General features: G+C 35.8%; 1 protein-coding gene across 1 annotated transcript in view; it reads right to left on the reverse strand.

The window, feature by feature from the left end:
• The window catches only part of RYR3 (ryanodine receptor 3), a 253870-nt gene that overhangs the window by 168029 nt on the left and 63145 nt on the right, over positions 1–22696 (reverse strand). Inside the window, exons 6-11 of the mRNA XM_082485921.1 lie at positions 20500–20612; positions 19930–20029; positions 16571–16664; positions 9135–9209; positions 8069–8225; positions 1808–1981 (exon numbers count right to left, since the gene is read on the reverse strand). Of these exons, the coding sequence (XP_082342047.1) occupies positions 1808–1981; positions 8069–8225; positions 9135–9209; positions 16571–16664; positions 19930–20029; positions 20500–20612 (713 nt within the window). The remainder of the gene's footprint in view (positions 1–1807; positions 1982–8068; positions 8226–9134; positions 9210–16570; positions 16665–19929; positions 20030–20499; positions 20613–22696) is intronic.

Consider the following 22696-nt stretch of genomic DNA (forward strand, 5'->3'; position numbering starts at 1 on the left):
CAAAGCCAAACAATAGAAATTTTTACTTGGCATTTTGACTATTTTATAACAAAACTAATTCCACTGTTTTCTCCTCTCTATAGATTTGCAGCAGCTGTCAGTGATAATAGTTAGGTTATGTGAAGCCCCCCCCCTTTGCCTCTTGCAAAAATAAGGTATTTTTCAATCCTCCTAGGGTTACTGAGGCATGTTACAAAAAGTGCAGGTCAGCTTGAGAAGGATTACAGTGACCAAAAGTAAAAATCTCCTCACAAAATGATAGTGAAGGATGTATACAAAGCTATGACTTCACTTTTACTGTAGAAAAATAAATGTGATATGAAATTTAAAGGGATGTATGTATCTAAACTCGCTTACAAAATTATAGCCGAATACTGCATTTTGCAGAGGATGAAAAATTGTTTCTTGCCGCCACAGGAGTATCAATTACAGGAAGCGAGAAGGTTTGGGTTTTCTTCTATTTGAAGGCGCTTAACAGGAGAGAATTCTCCAGGCGAGAGGGCAACAACAGATTTGGAGTCTTTGAACACGAATGATACAGTTTGAAAGGAGAATAAAAGTGACTGGCAATTACAGAGGTTCTTTCAAGTCCCTTGCTGCAGAGCAGAAAACTGGGAAAAAAAATACCAAACTTCACAGGAAGCTATTGCAAAATCCACTGAATAGAGAGGAAGAATCTACACATTGCCTTTCCAAGAAGTAAAATTAGACACTCTGAGGAAACAGAATTCCATAGCCGATACTGGCATGGGAACGGAAGAAGCCATAATTGTGTGATTAAATCTCTTATCAAGAAAATACTAAATGACTGGCATACAAAGAAGAATTTCTCTGATCAGCCAGGTTGCTGAGAAGAAGTGAAGGGTTTGGGCACTCACTGTCTGTTTATGACCATGTGTGCTGCATAAATAAATGAGATTGTGCCGAGGGTGTGCTGACAACCTAATTTTTTGTATTACAGTGCTTGTGTACAGTATCCTCTTGTGAATGTAGATACATACAAGTAATTAAAGAAGAATTCCAACTTCTGTTCAGTAATGAACTTTTTTTTCTTTCGTATTCTAATGATAGGTTCAAGTTGAAAAAAATCTATGAATACCAAATCAAAGAATCATTTGATAATGATGCAGTCAAGCTAGTACTAAACCCCTTAATTCTGAATTAAATGCAAACTTAATTTGAAGGGATAACAGGTCATATGCCCCTAATTAAGAATATATTCATACCCTGTAATCAAAAGGCTGAGAGAAAGACCTTCTTGATGCCACATCACGATTACATCTAACATTTTGGCAGGAAATTGTTCATCAATACCTCTTAAGAAATCCAAAGAGTTTCTAGGGTCATTTGTTAAGTAATAAATGTAATTGCCATTTCATACAATATACTAAATTATAAACTCTAAAACAACAGTGAATGTAAGGTGACTTACAACGTTATGCCCTTAAACAGTTAAATGTAGAATTCAAAAAAGTAATTTGACAACCCAAATCAGGAATTTTCATATTTTACTAAGGTGTGAAAAATAAAAATTGAGCCCAAATTAATAATTTCTTCTAGCAAGAAAAATAGCTAAATACATTTCTTAGTGGCAAAGTTTTTCTTCAGTTACATAGTTATGTTAATATCCACCATTGTTTTCATTTTTAAAATGAAACATTCACACCATTTTCAATAAAACAGCACAGAAAATTAAACCCACAACTGCCACATTGGTAAAATGGCAAAAAAAAAAACAGGACAGACCAAAATTGTTATTCAATTAACATTCATTTTACAAGTAATTAAACTAACTCTCAAACATTACCTTTCTTTTCAAGGGACCTAAACGTGCTGATTTAGCGTCTTGTGCTTTGTAAGTCAACCATAAGGCACTGGCCACATGTTGGACAAAACAGATTGAATCACCGTACTTTATTTCTGGGACTCCCATTCCATCAATGTCACGTTTAAGACTAGAATCCTGCTTTTCTTTTAGCTCCTAAGAAGATAAAAAAAAAGCTGGCATTTAATCTCTGTACCGGAACAGGATAAACCATTGAATTCTACACTGAAACATATTCTAACACTGAAAAATATTTATGTTACTTATGTTGTTAAGATGCAGCTAAATTTCATTTCACGTAACACATTTCTCTGTTTTTATTCAATTAATTTGTCAGATTCTGATTAAAAATAATTTCAAATCTGAAGCATCATTTTCACTGAAGCAAAAAAGATCAAGTAAAATCCATTACCATGTAAATATATTTTAAAAAATCTAAATATTTAATCTAACCTAATCAATAATTAATTTACTGATATAATTAAAGTTTGTTTAGTAGGGTCCATAGAACTCTATATTAGTAAAATTTTCAACTTTCAGCTTAAATATGAAAAAGAAAAATGAGCAGAAACATATTTTGAAATTTAGTTAAAATATTTATGTTAAACAATTTTTTGCTTATAGATAGTATATGCAGATAAAAACTTCACTTGGAATAATGCTTCTGTATTGCAACAACCAGCAAAGAAGAAAATAAGAATTCTTAAAATAAGTATGATTTGGCTTTTACATTAATTTTACTTTCGCATTTCATAATTTTTTACATTTATTTTATTTTTCCATTTATCCTCTTTGTAAGAGCAACCGAATTCTTTCAAATCCTTTTTAAGGACATTGTTCAATGCTTGGCTGAACACCCAGTACAATTTTTAAGACCAACCTTTTTCTTAGTCCCATTATTCTTTATTCACAACCAGAGGATTTTAAGTCTCCAGCACAAAAGCATGTTTTTCTTTAAAATAAATTAGTTTTTCTTTCAAAATTGAACTCAGGAATAAGAAAAGAATTATGCAGCAAATTCTGTAACAGCAAATTATGGATGCATGCACATGTATGTGATTAAACAAAAAACTCAAAGTAAATAGAGTAGTTAGATTATATCATTTTTCTACGATTTCAAATGGTGATGGACTTAACCTTAAATGTAGACAGTTGCTCATTTGTTGCTAAGTAAACAAAATATGTTAGACATTGATACACAGTTTAAATTATTACACATGTAACAGGTTTTCTTATTTCATTTCAGCTTACTGAATGTTCAACATCTGTGGAGTAAAGAGAAATTCTATTTTAACTATGCTAATCTACTTTCATTTATATGGAATTTAGCTGTCACATTTCAACAATAATTTGAGTTGAAACAGATAGCTTTATAATGCCAAGATGAAGTAGAATAAAATTACAAGACATTCCTTGGGGATATCATTACAATATCAAGACTATGGGGATGTCACATCATATTTATGCAGACTGCACCATCACGTGCAGATAAAGATGCACTCTTTCAATACACATTTACAGTGAGGCCATTAAATGAAAAATACAATAAAATAGCACAAATTCCTTAACTGTCAGCAATTAATTATTTGTCTTTACATAGAAGCCTGAAGATTAAAACATTTTTCTCAAATATCACATCTGCATCTGCATCAAGAATCAAGCAACAATCAATCAAGCAAAGAAATCATAATATGGTAACAGGTGATGCTAATTAAGTTACTGTTTTAAAAAAAAGTGAGCAACAGTGATCCTTTTTGACAACACTAAACATAAAGAAAAATAAAGATTTTCAAATTTCAGAAATAAAGCTTTTGAATGATTTTGGGGGCCTGAAGGTTGTTATCACTTTAAGCAATAAGGTATACATTCCTCTTCATGATGTTTTGCTCTTTGTGCTGTGTCCAGTTTTTCTAGGATTTCAGCCAAGTCATTTGATAGCAGCGTGCTATCAAAGAGAGAGGGTGTATTTTCAAACAGCTGAAAAAGTATAGTCAGATAAAGATTATAAAGGGAGAAAGAGAAAAATAACTCTTATCTAGATACTCGTACATATCTTAGCAGGAAAATATCCAAACACTTTCTCCTTCAAAACCCTCTCTTCACAACCCATTCCCAGTTTAAGTCCCTCAGGCCACAAATGAATCAAGTCAAAGAAAACAAATCACATCATGGGTCTGGAAGATGGCAAAGGAAAAATAACAGTAACAAAAAATAAAAATGAAAGAAGGAATGAACAAAGGAACTTGAGGGCAAAGCTGTCAAAGAAGCAATTTTCACAAGATATTTAATACACTAGAAGATGGGCAAGATTTAGACAATGAGAGATTCATAGAATCACAGATTTCTACACGATAGAGGGAAGGTAAGGAATGGCAGTGTGAACAGGACAAATAAATCCAACTGTCTTTACAATGATTTTTCAACAGTCCTCTTGTAAAAACACAGTCACGAAAAAAAACGTCTTGATATCTTAAGGGCTTGTTTATGTACTCCTAAAGAATGGTAAGACAATCTGACTGCTGAACCCATTAAATCTAATTTATGCAAGCTAATTAAAATTGTATCTTTTGGGGCTGCACACTGCTATTGCGTTAAAAGTTCTGCCATAGACTACCCCAATTTAACAAAAGAAAAGCATAAAAGGTCTATAAATATAAGAGCAGAGGAGTGATACATTGAGCTTACCTATCTTGCTACTAGGCTTACTGTACCCTGTTCACTTTGCTGTTTACATTTCTACACCACAGTAGGCAAGAAAAAAAAAGGTGATTTAAATTTTTACCTTATTTTACCTTCTAATTTCTCCTCCAATATGAAATGATTAGTAAAAATAGCTTAATACTGTATTTAAAATGCAGTGCTTTGTGGGAAATAACAATTGTAAAATACGAACTTACAAATAAATACTTGAACTTTTAGAGACAATTGTAGGTAAAGGACACTGTAATACCTATCATCTTATTCCAAAAACGAATTAAACTTTATGATTACTACTAAACTATTACGACATCCTAGTGCGATGTTGAGCCCCTAAGATAGCTACATGCTGGCAGTAATATTAAAATGATATCAAATCCTTCTGCATGAGTCATCTGTGACTTTTGAATGTGTCAGAATGTTACTTACTCAAACTACACCAATAACTTCTTCATTGTCAATTGTATATACCATCAAGAAAATAAAATATGAAATCTCAAATATTAATTCTGGGCTGCAAAATTTTAAAAAAAAATAAATATTTTTAAGTATGCTCCTGTTCTTCACTGTGTTTATTCTCAAAGAAATTTATACGCAGAACCAAGGTTCTGCTCAGCAGAGTATACTGAGCCAAGTACTGTGCTGGAATGAGAACATCCCATTTCAAAACAGGATTCCATCTGCTGTAGGGAAACTGCTGTCTCTGTGGTCACAAGGCATTACAGAGTTGTTGCCTTAAAATATAAAGGCTGACATTTTAAAACTTTGTCAAAAGTACCCTCCATATTAAACCCAACAAAAGGCATAATTTTGCAGTAATCTGCAGTAAATAGACGTATATTGCATATGCTGTTTTCATTTAAATCAGCACCATAATGTTCTTTAGCATGTTCTTTCAGTTTTTTAAAAGCTCCTTTCTATTCTTATTTATGTAAGGACATATTAAGGAAAACTCTAAATTGAATTTTAGAATTTAAAATATCTGTTTCGATTTCCAGCGTTACTCAGCAAAAGGAAACAAAACAGTGAAAGTAAATACATTATGAATGCAATCACAGGTTTTGAAAAGCAAGGAACAGGCAAGACCGCTGATATGGTATGTAACACTACTGAGGGTGAAGGTGTGCTTTTTCAACAAGAAGGTGTCTATAACAACTGTTGGAAAAATAACACCTTAAGCCATGTGTTACAGGCTCCTGTAACAGCCTTGGGGATTTGGTGTACTCCACACAGCTCTGCCTACTGGCAAAGATAATCTCTTTTTTCCACAAGAAAAAAAACAAAACACAACCTTTTGCTGGCTCCCAAACTAGAAAGAATACCTCAATGAAGAAATAGTTTATTTCCTTTTGGATATTACATAGCAATGTATACTCTGAGCAATCTGGTCTGAATTCAGTGTTGACCCCACCTGGAGCAGAAGGCTGAACCGCCTAGACAACTTCCCAAGGTCCTTTTCAATCAGAATTATTCTATGATTCTAAAGGACAGGTATTCTAGCACCCTATTTTTAAGGATCTTTACACAGCTAGATAGGAAGTTTATCTTGAAATTTCCCTTAATTCATGCCATATTAAGGTTCTTCATTGAGAAAATGAACAAGAAGAAACAAAGGTTTACAAATACACGTGCAGAAATTGAGAAAATCACTCTTGCATATATCTAGTCTAACTATTAGTTCTGCAGTTCTTCTTCCCCTCAATCTGTATGCAATCAGCGCTTGGCATTAAAAGTCCTTTCCTTCTTACAGTTCAGATCAATCTTTTGGGTTTATATGCTTCCAAAACCTCACCCTCCTTTCGTCAGGAAGAGTTATTACTGCTTGTTCTCCTCACCTTTGGAAACACTAATGTTTCCACCCATGGGCCAGTGCAGCTCTCACTTGTCCAGACAATAAACAACTATTCTTATTCTGGGCACAGGCAAAAGCCAATTTATAATCTATTGTGACATAAAAATGTTCTCTTCTATATAGGACAGCACAAATCCTAGGATGATGAGATACTGAACTTGTAGTTCATATAAAAATGTACATTATCAACCATATTAGGTACAAACACAGTAGAAGGGACAAATGCATTAAACATTAAATCATTATTGATTTCTGATTAATTAATTACTACTCTACTTCACTGTAGTCATTTTGGGGATCATAACAAATTTCATTAATGTGCATTTGAGGCACACCTTAACAAAAAGAGTAAGAAAATAGGGAATGCATATTCAATGTAACAGAAATTATTTACTTTATGAGTATGTACACATAAATATAAAATTTGTATACTTAAAATTTATACATTGCTTTATTAAGAAATTGCAGGACAGCCAGTGTCCAATTAGACAGTGAGTAGGTTGCAGGAATTTGAACACAATACTAAACCAGTAACTGCGGCATTCCTGGCATTCTCACCATCCTTACCAGGGTGCCATGATTTGCCAAAACCAGGAAAAAATTACAGTAGAAATAAATGCCCCTGCACACCATCATACTTACAATCTTCACTGCATAGCCTTTACACTGAAGAAAGAACCCAAAACTATTTGGTGAGCATCTAGCAATCTAAGGAAATTTCCTGATATTTTTCAATTATTTTGACTGGTTAAAATGAAAATTCTTGGCATACAGTATGCAGTCACACTAATAAAATAAACATTCTTATTTTAAACATGCTAAAAAGAATTATTTGCTTTATTATACTAACAAAAGTCTACCATCTGTCAAGACCCTTAATACTAGATTTTATCTAGTATCTATCGAACTTTAAAGATTCTTTTTCACTGCCCTTCAGGGACCATAGAGGATTCAGAATTACATGGAACATTTAACTTCTCATACTTAATGAAAATTCTACTGTAGCAGCTATGGCAACTATTTATAAGTAATATCATGAAAGAACATAAAAACTTTTCATCATCTTTCATGTAAAAACCTTTCACTTTCTGGAAAAAAGTTATTAATTCTGCCTACCCCCATAGCCATTCTTCATTCTCTCTCGCTTGTACTGTTTTTCTCAGCTGGAAATGATGAAAAAGCTAGTAACATGCAATTAGAAGCTCACTAAAGAGCACAGTTTGAAAACATATAGTTTAGAAATCATTGACTACATTTTCCTTTCAATCCACCTATCAACACACTGCACAAAGAATAGCATGGGCAGAATTTTGCCCAACTGAATTCAGTTGAATTCCATTATGACAGATAGAGCTGGAATGAATAACATTCTAATGAGATTCTGTCTAACTAAAATGATTCTATAATGATTAAAGCCATTCATATTAAAGCACTGTATCTCGCATTGTATTAGTTTTCAATCTTGTTATTTTTAACCTATTGACAGTTTAGTTTACTCTAAAATTTATTCATCATCTCTATTTTTCCTCAAGGAAACCTTTGTTACTCTCAACTCAGATTGTTTACCTTTGTATTTAAATGCATAATCCCTGCCAACTGCTTCAATTTAGAAATTACAAATTATTTATAAAGTCCTTGAAACAACTCAGACCTAGAATTTGAGTTTAAGACAAATTTGCATTGATGTTATTTACCTTTGATGCTCTAAAACAAAAGGCAGTAGATGTTGTGTCTGACTTTTCTCTGTCTAACATTGCAAGTCCTTCATCTTCATTCAGAGCCAAGTACCTTCCCGTTGTAATATGTCGAAGACGGAAAGGCTGTCCCCATCTGATGTTACTTCCACTCCAGCTAAACATACGAGACACCAAAAAATAATTTATGAACTAAGCAAAACTGGTATTTCTATTGTGGGCTTTAAAGAAAACAGAATGTGCTATAAATATTCCTTTTTGCTTTTGATTTCAATATTTGCATTAAAACAGATGCAAAACTGTTAATACATCTGCAAAGGGAATCTTGGAAAGGAGTATAGCTTTAATTTTCTCTCTTTTATTAGGGTGTTACATGCGGTGTCCATAAAAATATCCTACACGTTTTTGAAAAATAATAAAGTGTAAATTAACTACTGTATTTCGGCGGACTGCCTAAACAAATGAATTAAATCTACGTGAGGACTCAACATTCCAAAGAACTATCCTACATCTCTGTTAGTTATGACGGTATTTCATTTGCAATCACAAACACAACAAGAGTAAAACAAACATACAGTTCAGAAGGCCAAAGTTAAAATGTATACCCTTATAGTATATATTGAAATTTCACTTGCAACAAGATAACAAATAACTTAACACCTAGGAGGGAGATAGTGTCTCAAAGGAAAAAAAAACAAAACAAAACAAAAAAGGGACACCCATGAGGGTTATTACTGTTCTGATTTTCACCCATGCTTCTAAAATTTCCAGTGAAAACATGGAAAGCAATGTCTCAAGCAGATGTATCTCATAAGCAATACTGCTTTTGATATGGGACACAGACCAAAAAAAAAAAAAAAAAAATATCTTAAATTACTGACATTCCCCGTATGATTATATCATGTTATATCATGGTAGATTACTTTTCTTGACAATGAACATTCTAACATATATCATACAGCAGGACAAATATAGTACTCAGGTTCTGCCTTAAGGGTCTGTAACAATCAAATTGCTGTTAACATAACAACAGTTGCAAATAAAAAAGTTCAAAAAATATCAGTACCTTATTCGAAGGGGTTCTACTCTCCACAAAGACCTTGCTCGAACACCAGCTCCTCCAGTTTCATAAAGTACTTTCCTACAGAAAATATTAAGAAGATCATCCTCTTGTGTTTATTTGTGCTACACAGTATTTATAAGTTACTCCTCTGTAAACTATATAGGACTCACTTCTTCTCCACAGCTAAACAGATGGAGTTGAATGGACAGGAGATTCCTACATGAGCCAGCAATGTGCGATCGCAGCCCAGAAGGCCAACCGTATCCTGGGCTGCATCAAAAGAACTGTGGCCAGCAGGTCAAAGGAGGTGATTCTGCCCCTCTACTCCACTCTCATGAGGCCGCACCTGGAGGACTACATCCAGCTCTGGAGTCCCCAACATAAGAAGAACATGGACCTGCTGAAGCGTGTCCAGAGGAGAGCCACAAGGATGATCCATGAGCTGGAGCACCTCTCCTGTGAGGAGAGGCTGAAAGAGTTGGGGCTGTTCAGCCTGGAGAAGAGAAGGCTCCGGGGAGATCTTATTGCGGCCTTCCAGTACCTACAGGGGGCCTACAGGAGAGCTGGGGAAGGACTTTTTACAAGGGCATGTAGCGATAGGACAAGGAGGAATGGCTTTAAACTAGAAGAGGGCAGGTTCAGATTGAACATTAGGAAGAATTTTTTCACTGTGAGGGTGGTAAGGCACTGGAACAGGTTGCCAAGAGTGGTTGTTGAGGCCCCATCCCTGGAGGTGTTCAAGGCCAGGCTGGATGTGGCCTTGGGCAACCTGGTCTAGTGGGAAGTGTCCCTGCCTATGGCAGGGGGGTTGGAACGCAATGATTTTCAAGGTCCTTTCCAACCTAAACCATTCTATGATTCTATGATACACAATCCGAATGTCCCAGGTACGTTAGGCTACTTCCATTAAGCTATTCTCTCTCCAGAGTTCATAAAATACTTTGCCTTCAAAGTGGCTGAGAAACTTTTGCTGTTACTTAATCAGTCATAAAAATATGTCATTTGTATAGTACCCAGGAGATTAATCTAAATTACTAATGCTTTTAAATACATATAAACACAAAATGGGCTGTATTAGAAGGGGGTTGGTTAGCAGATCGAGAGAGGTCCTCCTTCCCCTCTACTCTGCCCTGGTGAGACCGCATCTGGAATATTGTGTCCAGTTCTGGGCCCCTCAGTTCAAGAAGGACAGAATGCTGCTGGAGAGAGTCCAGCGTAGGGCAACTAAGATGATTAAGGGAGTGGAGCATCTCCCTTATGAGGAAAGACTGAGGGAGCTGGGTCTCTTTAGTTTAGAGAAGAGGAGACTGAGGGGTGATCTTATTAGCGTTTATAAATATATAAAGGGGGAATGTCATGAGGATGGAGCCAGGCTCTTCTCAGTAGCAACCAATGATAGGACAAGGGGTAATGGATTCAAGCTGGAACACAAGAGGTTCCACTTAAATTTGAGAAGAAACTTCTTCTCAGTGAGGGTGACAGAGCACTGGAACAGGCTGCCCAGGGAGGTTGTGGAGTCTCCTTCTCTGGAGACATTCAAAACTCGCCTGGACGCCTTCCTGTGCAACCTCATCTAGGTGTTCCTGCTCTGACAGGGGGATTGGACTAGATGATCTTTTGAGGTCCCTTCCAATCCCTAGCATACTGTGATACTGTGATTAAAATGACTATACATATCTGCATACATTAATGATTATCTGCATGAATATGACATCAGAGACTTCATTCCTGGAATTACTTCTAACATTCTTATTAAAAGACAAAAATGGTGGTGCTAACCCAAAGATGTTGTATTATAATCCTTACAAAACAGATAATAATTATATATTAGCTTGAGGAAATTCAGAGAAATGAAAAACAGGAAGTGAAAGGATTCAGCCTTTAATATAATCTAGTGTTCTTGAATTAGTGGCTGGGGGTTAGTGACATGTTTTAGCGCTAAAACTAACATACTAGTCAATAATCAAATACAAACTATGGTGGATTAGTACTGTTCACAGGAATACCTGCCAGAAAGTTTTTTGTCTTTCAGTAATCATTCATGTCTTGTCATCCAAGCACCAGAATTTGTATAACCTTTCTCATATAAAATGGATAAAGGAAATACAATGGATAATAGGAAAGGTCTTGATCTGAAACTCAGGATACTATTTTTTGTAAATAATAACTGTTAATAATAATTGTATTTATTAGATTCTGAAAAGTAAAAATTTAGGAAATAATAAATTTCTAATCAAATACTTTAGTTATAATCATAATTTGGCAAGTTTGATGTGCACCTTACCTACTTGAAAATATTTTAATAATCTCTTAACTAAGCAAATGTAATTCCTTTTACACATTTTTAGGTTATCTGCAACATCACTGCTATTGGGAAACTACTAAGTTTGAAGATCTTGCTTTCAAAATGTGACTCACAAGCTGCTTCTCAATAATGTACTATGTAAGGGTACATCATCATACAATGTACTATGTAAGGGTACATCATCATACAATAAATTTAAACATTCTGTTACTGGTAGCAAATCCTCAGTGGACACTAACTGAACAGAAATCTGTTCACACAGCAAAATAGTACTAGAGGATGACACAATTATTTTTTTGCTATGACTACTTCTTTATTTGAAAGAGTGACATGACAACATCTATGTGCAAACTGTGGGTGTGGTCAGAAACTGAGCCCTCCAGGCAGACACCAATAAGAAAAACCTATTCTTAGTAGTAGTAACATTCTGCAGCACATTCCTGCATAATTTAAGCAATAGGAGTGTTCAGACATACAAGCAAAATTATTCTAGATGCAAAATGTAAGCAGAAAGCCTTTTCTGCATTTCTAAATGTTTCTGGCACTGTTTCTTTCTGTTCATGTATTTATTGACACCTAAAAGAGAGGTTGGTTGAATCTTTCAGCAAGATTATTTGATTCACGCTTATTCCTAAATGTTTTCACCAATTTCTAACGATACATTTTGTTGTAGCTTTGTCAGAGGAAAGAACATAAATTCATATAACCCGTTCTTCCCTTTACCAAATGAAAGGAGGAGTGAAGAAAGATGAAGAAAACAGTTCCACTGTACCTTATTTAATTAAAATAACTGGAACTGACCCCAAACCATAAAGACGGTCAAACTGAAAAACACAGAATAATGCAGAATAAAAAATGACTGTATCATAATGCGATAAAGGTACAAAAAAGGTTCAAATAGTAATTTGGTTCTTAGAAAAGGATTTTGTTTACACCTCACAAAACAACAACAACAAAAAATCTAGTAGTAAAGTAGAGAAAGGCTTTCATTATTAAAAAAAATGCTTCTATGTATCCTGAGTTTCAGATGAAGACCTTTCCTATTATCTATCGTATTTCCTATACGCATTATACATGAGAAAGGTTATACAAATTCTGGTGCTTGGATGGCAAGACATGAGTAATTACTAAAAGATGAAAAACTTTCTTACATATATTCCTGTGAACAGGACTAATCCACGCTAGCATGCACAGAAGCTGGGCCTTCTACTGTACTTCTAGATATTAAAAAATGTGCAGCAAGGGAATTTTAAATCTGCCTTCCTGCTTTGGCAAACTTGACTGAATGCTGCACATGCATACATAAAAGTGTCACAACCTAGCTGTTATACACTTTGTTCTGAATTAAAGTAGCATTTTGAAATGTAGAATTTTAACTGGCTTTTCAGATTGTCAAATTCTTTTCCTTTTTCAACAGTTAACAGGAAAAAAGTCTGTTTAGCATTGTTCTCATGCAACTATGGGATCTGGAACTAAACTTGTGAAATGAAAGTTGTGTTTTTCTTATCTGTGTGTTTCTACAACTTTTCTTCTGTTGAGAATGCTTAAGGTTTTAATTTATCTGACATTCTGTTTCTTGATCAACGCCAATGCATTCCAGGAAGAATCTACAGATTATAGAATCATAGAATAGTTTAGGTTGGAAAGGACCTTGAAGATCATCGAGTTCCAACACCCCTGCCATAGACAGCGACACTTCCCACTAGACCAGGTTGCCCAAGGCCACATCCAGCCTGGCCTTGAACACCTCCAGGGATGGGGCCTCAACAACCTCTCTGGGCAACCTGTTCCAGTGCCTTACAACCCTCAAAGTAAAAAATTTCTATATACACGAATGTGACAAACCATTTGCATCCAGTATCTTTATAAGATGATGACTTCTAGATCTACACCTGTACATTATTTAGGAGTCACATTTAAGAACACGTGTGATTTTAAAAAATTTGAAGTGATAGTGCAGCGTAAGAGTAAGAATATATATTCCTCATAGTAAAGGTAGTATATTTTCCTACACATCTTGCCTTCCATAATATTTTTGATACTCTAGAATCAAAATATAGAATAACAACAAAAATCCTAGCAATCAATTCATATTCGTTTCCAGATTCTATGAATATGATCTTATGAGGTCACTTCCAACCTGGGCTATTTTATGATTCTATGAATACACACAGTAACTGTCTGGAGGTTTTGTTTTCCATTTTCATCCTAGATCCTCTTTGGTGCCATTTACCTTATTGATGTTACTTTTGGCAGACTCTAATGACCTCTCCCTAGCTAAGCTCAAAACTAGTAATTCGTTTCCATTCTCTTTGACGTCCCTTGACTCAACCATTCCTTCACGTTAGGAATACCATAGATATGTCCCTGTTCACCTTTTACACTTCTTAAATACCTATACTACTTAATTTCTCTAACCCTTTTCCAGCTTTTTCTATATGCAACACTGTACTAGCATTATTGACTTGCTCTTACAGTAATAAAACTGCAAGTAAAAGAGAATTGCTGCTTTTTCACAACAGCATCCACACAACATTTTCTTCATCTTCTCCTTGATTCCATCCATCCCTCCATCCACACATCCGTCTTGTTCTGAGTTTTTGCCAAGCCTCCCTTTATGATGTTTAGTAAGTCCATCCCCTGTGTTTTCACTTGGACCATAAGAAAAGACCTTAAGATTCTTGGCAGAGAATAGTCACTGTGTGAATCGTTAAGGAGCATTCTCTACAGAAACCTTCAGAAAATTAAGTATCTGTACTATGAAAAGAGATATTATTACTCTTGTGTAACTTAGCTTGTTTAACAGTCCTAATGGAATGCATAGAACTGATTAAACAAAGTGATGGAAATTAACACAACCATTTTCTACATTTTCTCTTTCTCCTGTTCCTACTGCTATTTGGGTTTCTTTCGTGTATTCTTTTTGGGTTTTATAATGTAAACATGACTCCTACAACTATGACACAGTACAAACTTGGCCCTACGTCTGTTATGCAGCTCACAAATCCAAAAGATAGGAAAACTCCAAATCATCAATGTCAGCACACTGTATCACTATAACACATTTGAAAATTTTCAATATAGCATTCACATTATTCCCCTATTTTAGGAATATAAATACATAGATTTCATTCAGAAAAATAAACTAATTTATTTTTTTAAAATTTTACCCTTTTATTTGCATAGTTGTAAAAAACGGAAGCAGAACTTAAGGTAGTAACAATATACACAAAACATATATTAAGAAGAAGAACATACAGGGCAACAGGGCTCCACAATTATTTTCAGTTTTAACTATATCTGACTTCTAGATAAGTAACAGCAATAGCAAAGTACAGCATTTCTGAACATACTGAAAAGGCTGGACATTTATTCTAACCCTATTCAGACTGGTTGTTTATAAAATTAGTCTGAATATGACATCCGGTCCACACAAGGTATCTAGATGCTAATACTTTCGCTAGTATTTTTATACTAGGTGTGCACATTTTGACACTCAGTGCAAACTTTGTATCTTTTTTTCCTATACACATAGAAGAGAAGAGCAATAAAAAAATTCACAAACAAGTGAAGTTTTCTGACATTCAATTTGGGTTTTCTTTTGGCTTTGGAGACATTTTTACTCCACAGAAGTGTAACAGTGGAAAATTTGGAGCTGAAAAGTTTACTTGACATAGCATAGCTGCATGTTACTTTTGGTATCATACTACCTAAAGAATAACTTATTTGCCACAAAGGGTATAGACATCTTATATGTTGAATATGATTTTTAATGCTGGGGGTCCTGTGTATCAAAATGATTAGCTTGCTGTGCTTTTCATTATAAGCAAAATGCAAAGTCAAACTCAAATAATAAATCAACAGAATTTATAACTGTAGATTTAAGTTTAATACAAAAGTGATTTAGTCTAGCTAATATGATTTAATTATCTTAATGTATCAATCAAATTTGAGGTAGCAAGAACTTGCAAAAAGGTGCAGAATATATAAAATATGAAAGTCATTGTAGAGGCCTAACTTTCAGAGATTTTGGGGGGCTTTTTTTTTTTTTTTTAATTGCCATCTTCCCTGCTACTGCTTGTTTACCTCTGCTTATATTTGGGCGGAGAGGAATCTTATGAATTTCAACAAGAGCAAGTGTAGGGTCCTGCATCTTGGGAGGAACAACCCCATGCATCAGTACAGGCTGGGGGCTGACCTCCTGGAGAGCAGCTCTGTGGAAAGGGACCTGGGAGTCCTGGTGGACAACAGGATGACCATGAGGCAGCAATGTGCCCTGATGGACAAGAAGGCCAATGGCATCCTGGGGCGCATCAAGAAGAGTGTGGCCAGCAGGTCGAGAGAGGTCATCCTTCGCGTCTACTCTGCCCTGGTGAGGCCGCATCTGGAGTATTGTGTCCAGTTCTGGGCTCCCCAGTTCAAGAAGGACAGGGAACTGCTGAAGAGGGGCTACAGCAAAGGGCTACAAAGATGATTAGGGGATTGGAACATCTTTCTTATGAGGAAAGGGTGAGGGACTTGGGTCTTTTTAATCTAGAGAAGAGAAGATTGAGGGGGAATCTTATTAATGCTTATAAATACTTAAAGGGAGGGTGCCAGGGGGATGGGAACAGTCTTTTTTCAGTGGTGCCCAGTGATAGGACAAGAGGTAACGGGCACAAACTCGAGCATAGGAATTTCCATCTAAACATGAGGAGGAACTTCTTTGAGGGGGGCAGAGCACTGGAACAGGCTACCCAGAGAGGTTGTGGATTCTCCTACTCTGGAGACATTCAAAACCCACCTGGACACAGTCCTGTGCAACCTGCTCTGGCAGGGGGGTTGGACTAGCTGATCTCCAGAGGTCCCTTCCAACCCTGACCGTTCTGTGATTCTGTGATATTAGTACACAGTAAAGACAAACAATTTAATAGGCTGAAATCTCAGTGGAAATCAACTACTTGAATTTCAGCAATAAAAGAATTCATGACTGGTTTTCTGCTTTGTAGGTCTCAACTTCTTGTAATGATGTCACTGTCTAATTAGAGATTGCTGTGATGAATGTTTAACCTATCTAACCTCAAATTCAACTGACAGTCAACAATCTATTTCTTTTTTGAGAGAAGGAAGTGTATAAAAATGCATCACCACTTACTTGTGCTGTGAATCATTCTGATCTGTAGATGGAATTGTTAAACACTCATCATGACCATGGAAAAAACGTACTACATGCCCACCAAGAAGATACCCTGTAGAAGAAGCACATTTACTCATTAGCTTAAACATTGACAATATGAAAATAACAGCCTCAAAAAAAATTTACAAAATTCGAAAGACCTAGGTGAAATCTGCTTTCCAAATTTTCACTCATAACTGAAATTAAACAAAGGCAAATTTAGTATGACAACATATTATATTTTGGATCTTATTTAGTTAAAAATATTTCTTCTGAAAATGAAGACAAAAAGAAAGCAATCTCTTAACATTTAAAAATAAAATTAGGATTCTGGGGCAGAAAAGGAAAATAAAAACTTCTACAACAGTTACCGTTTTGAAAATTGATTACTTTATGTAAGAGCCAAATCAAATGCATAATACCACAGTTTCCTCCCCCTTAATACAATTTAAATGTTCTCAATACAAAATAATTTGGTGATTTCATCAGTTTGTACTGACATTTATAATTTGTGTCAAAATCAAAACTGCAGAGCAGCAGCAGGAGACAGAGGACAGAAAAACACTTAGCAGTTCTGAAGATTAAGTTTAATGGAAGCTAACTTTCCAACCCATTTAACACAAAGACTACAGGTCAAAACCAGGCACTTTGCCTCAGAGAAAAAAAGAAAAGAAAAAAAATGGTGTAGGAGGAGAATGATTCATCAGACCCTCAGTCCAAACTGTTCTGACCTTGTAAGTGAAATTAATGGCTTTTAAAAGAACAAACACACATAAAGGAGGAAGGGTAGAAGGAAACTCTCATATTGTGCAGCCGATTCAATATAAATTTGTAAATTAGGAAAATGGTAACTGGAAATTATCCTAATGCCAATTAATACAAAGATCAAAGCAAAGAAGAATGCAAAGAAAAATACTTTCCTGATATTTATGTTCCATCAAAAGTACTTCAAACATCACAAAACATATGTTGTCCAACTTCCAGTCCAATTTCAGACTCATGAAATCCCTCTTTCTTAGTCTTGTCCATTCAACTCAAGCTAGCTGCTAAGTCTTTTGACATATGATCATCCATCATGTAAAACATTCTGAGAAGTGTATATACAGCTAAATCGAAGCTTAAGTAGTTGGGAAATAACTGACATACAAAACCCAAAGTTTTCTGCTTACCATATTCTAGCCTTTTTTTTTTTTTTTCTTTTGATTATGCAATTTTGGATTATATGTCAAATCCTGAGCTACACAGTACAATGGTTCCAAGTACAGCACAGGGCCGCTAAGATGATTAATAGACTGGGGGTTGTCACGCATAAGGAAAGGCTGAGAGAACTGCGACTGTTTGACCTAGAGAAGAGAAGGCTCTGGGGGGATCTCATCAATATAAAGAGCATGAAGTCAGGGTCTCTTCAGTGGTGCCCAGTGACAGGACAAGAAGCAATAGGCACACACTGAAACACAGGAACTGCCATCTGAACATCAGGAAACACTTTTCCACTGTGAGGGTGCCTGAGCACTGGCACAGGTTGCCCAGAGAGGCTGTGGAGCCTCCCTCCTTGGAGATATTCAAAAGCTGTCTAGACATAATCCTGGGCAACCTGTTCTAAGTGGACCTTCTTGAGCAGTGGATGGGACCAGGTTCTTCCAACCTCAACTGCTCTGTGATTCTGTAAGCATTTAGGAAGTTTAGCTGCCAAATCCCTGCTGTTACAGAAATCTAAACTTACCATCTAAACTGATCTTCCATGATCTCCCTGTGTAGCTCATTATAGAATCCTAGAAATGTCTAGATTGGAAGGGACCTTGAAGATCATCAAGTCCAACTGTTAGCCTAACACCGCCAAGTCCACCACTAAACCATGTTCCTAAGCACCACATCTACACGTCTTTTAAACACCACCAGGGGTGGCAACTCAACCACTTCCCTGGGCAGCCTGTTCCAATGTTTGGTAACCCTTTCAGTGAAGAAATTTTTCCCAATATCCATCCTAAACCTTGAGGCCATTTCCTCTTGTCCTAATTTTACTACAGTATGGCTTGTCTGTTTGCTTGGGTTTGTTTTACCTGTGCAACCTGTGAACACGGGGACTTTTCCAGAGTCAACATCTATTCTATTTATGACCCATGATGGTAGGGGACCAGACAGCCATTTATAAATATACAGATTCAGCATAATACACTTCTTGCAACAGAAAGCAATCAGAAAGTATTACAAGGAAAATCCATATCCCATATGCTCATAAAATGAAAACCTATAAACTGTCTGAGACAAGTTTCTTATGGGCCAGTGCACAGAAACACTGCAGGATGCTGATTTAAACCACTTGGGGTTAGTTCAGATAAGCCTGGTAACTGTTAGCCTTTAGCACCACGGTAGTCTACTTCTATCAAGACTTAGTATAGGTGATCCCAGGGAAATACAATGTCTCTTTCAGGTCCCCTATAGCTCCATTTTTCCCTATGATCCTGTATATTATTATATCATAAGTGATTAGTTTTAGGGCCAAGTGATACAAAACGATCCTGACTTAAAGACATTTACCATTCATGAATGTGGAGGCTGATACTGCAAACAGAGAACAGCAGAAGTAAAGTACAATGTTTGTTATGACAGTGTTAATGACACAATATGGCATTAAGGAGCAATATCAAGTGGATGAGCCTTTCATTACAGAACAAGACACCTCTCAAACAGAGCAAGGTGACGCTTCTCAAACACAGTTGTAAAGTGCAGTTAAGTACATAGAAAGAAATTCTGACCCTGTGGTGTGGGATTTAAAGCTGATTAGGAGGATGCGTTTAGAGAGCTCATTTTCATTGACTATTACAGAGAAACAAGAAGATCCAGAAAGGATCTTGAGCAAATATCCTTAAAAAACACAACTAAGAGATTGAAATATCAACCATGAGAAACCTGCCTTCCATTTGCATTTACCTTTATCTCTCTTCTGTTATCTCTGTTACAGGGTGATCGAAAATCCTATACAAAATCTAGGCTTACTGGCTTTAGTTATTCTGCAAATCCTACTCCCCAAACTTAAACTGAAGACAATAAACTCACCCGTTCCTCTGTCTTCATTTCTCATGGAGCTTTTTGTGCTTTGCTATTGTGAATTTATAGCACTTATTTATCTTTTCTTCAGTTAATCTGGCTGATATATCTGTATTTCCCGATTTTCCCTTCCGTTATTCCTCTCTCCTATGCTTATTTTCTTTATTTTCATTAAGCTCTTTGGTTTGATGTTCTGAGGGCGGGTGGGTTTTTTTCATTTTTAGTCTTTATGAAAAATAATACAAAGTCATCTAGAGTATATAAATTTCTAAATAAACAAAATGACAAACCTTCTGAAATACTGCTTCCTGAGCATGTAGGATGTACATTCCATAGCGTCTGCATAAAGGAGGCATCCACCTGAATACTTCCATTTGACATGGAGAGATGCTGAAATAAGACAACAGTAACAGGAAACAGTGAAATTTATGCCCTTCAAAATTTTTAGCCTATTAATTTCTCAACAAAATAACAATACATAATGAAGTATACAAATATTCTTTAAAAATCATTAGTCACTTGCTTTTAAAATGAACTCTCTTCTAAATCTAACTAGCAGACTCCAGCTGCAGCTTAGAAATCTTCCACAGTTACAGAAATAAAAACTTCCCAAGATGGAGAATGCTGAAGTACACCTCGGGATAAAGGCATGGAATAGTCTTGATCTGGGGCAAGGAGGGGTGAGGGAAGTGGGGCAAACACAGTGTTCTCTGAGAAAAAGAGTGCATTACTACCAGGCATTTTCCTATATTAGAAATTCATAAGAATTCATTCATAAGAATCCCAACCATTTTCCCCAGCTCCTCACAGCACACTGTATTTTCCCACCATGTGTCTACTTGCTAAACAAACAAACCTACCAGGTATCTTTCAGAGGACACACTGACCAGGATAAGATCATCACCTATTCGAACTTTTTCTCCTTCTGACCTTTGTTTAGAAGCAGGGTGTATTGTCCACCAGCATGCCTCACCTAAAGGACAGAGATACTTATCAAGGGTATACAAAACAGACAACTCCCAAGAAATTAAAGGATATCTTTATAGAACATTGAACATTTATAGAACATTGAAATAAAATAATAAAGAATTCTAAGACATTCATGTTATAAAGCCACCTCATTTCTCTTCAATTTTAATTTTTTCTTTTTCCTTGAAACTTTTTGTCAACCAATCTTTGTCATCACTGAAGCTGATATTTCTCTTTTCATGTTTTTTTTAAAGCAAATAACCACTTACAAAACACTTCTCAGAATTGCCCTCCCTTGAAGGCTCTCACTGCCAGTAAATTGCTGACACCTATCTCAGTCTTAATTATCACCTTTTGTGTCGTCTTTTCCTTAATGTTCATATTTAATTCACAATCTTCTGTATCATTTCCACTCTAAGCTTCATTTATGTTGCAGAATACAGAATTTTGAAACAAATACTCCGTAACTTTACAATGCTGCTACACTACAAATATCAGTTCTGGGAGCAGTTCCATCAGCCCTGCAGACCATATGACTACAGGATAGACTAGCCTATGGGCGACAGCCATAGAACATTTCCTACACATTAAATGTAAGATTCCAGATTACTTTGCACGTGCACACACACACACTCCAATTCTGGGAAGATTACCTAATTCATTCCACAATTGAGGATTGAGGAAGACCCTGAAGAAAACAAGTTGAATACAGCTTTCTCACTGAGTAAAGGGAGAAAATTACAGCTGGGCAATGGGAAAAAATACAGCTTTCTCACTGGCAGGAGAAAATTAAACAAAGGGAAAATTGGTAGCATAAGACAAAGCACAAAAATCTGTTTGATCAACTAAGAAGTTTCGTGTAAAACCTCCTTCAAATTTTATTTTATGGTTATGAAACTAATTACAAAGAGGACAATAAATAAAAGTTATATCCCTAAAAGTGTAAAGTACTGAATCTTTAAATGAGAGTAATTTTAAACATCCAGTGGCTTTTCACTCAGTTCCTGCTAGGTGAAGAATACTTCCTGCACCTGAAATTGATTCAATAGGACAGTTTCATGGGTGGGGGAGTAGGGCAAGGGGAAGCGATATTATGGTGTTCAGTTTATGAGGTTTACAAGCACACAGTAACTACTAATTTCAAAATCCTCCATGCAGAAACACAACTAAGCATTCCTTTTATGTGTTGCTTTTTATATCTTACCTATGTGTACAAGGGTCTTTTTGTACAGTTAAGCAAATACCAATACGAGACAACTATAGATATTCATTACAAAGCCTCATGGCCAGGAGCTGACACATGCACAATAACTAAAAAAACCCTATAAAATTATGAAGACAGATTTCACTGAAAGTATTTTCAGAGATGGAACATTCCTTTTATCAAACTTTCTAAAGAAACTGGTCTCCATCTAAGGCAGCAACCAAAGATATAATGAAGTAACAGTCCGCTAATATCTATCTGAGACCATCTTCTGTACAGCTACAAACAACTGAAAGACAAACTTCACTCATTCAAACCAGAAGGTCATGCAGATAATCAGAGTCACCTGAACAGGAAGTTTCAAAGATCCTGGTCCACAACCATTTTAACACCTACACTGGCAGTGCCTCTCCACCATCAAATAGTCTATTTTGATTTTAACTTATCTTCAAAATAATGAAAAAACAATAAAAAGCACAGATTTATATTAATACAACTGGCATTTCTTTATTTGAAGCTTCACATTAATGAGGTGTATATACAGGTACTTAGATTTTCCCTTCAAGCTATATATACCTGTCACTTTCTGATGAGTACTTATCACTTTCAGTAACCATTAACACTATGTATACAGCAGCACGTAAGCCTATTTGTGGCTGAGTTGCTTTTAAATTCATTTAACATAGCTCCTATTGGCACCTCATAATTTATATGTGATTTCATGGAAGCACAGTTATGGGTTTTGGTTTTTTTTTTTACTATGTTTCTGTCAGCAGCGCTGTTACTGGCAGTACTCCCGGAAATCTATTAATTAAATTTTAAAGCTTTCTCATCATTTCTTGTTTGTGTTGTATCTCTTCCACTCTGCCCTATTATTATTTTGC

Source organism: Vanellus vanellus (genome assembly GCF_965231255.1).
Source record: "Vanellus vanellus genome assembly, chromosome: 6".
NCBI classification, from domain to species: Eukaryota; Metazoa; Chordata; class Aves; order Charadriiformes; family Charadriidae; genus Vanellus; species Vanellus vanellus.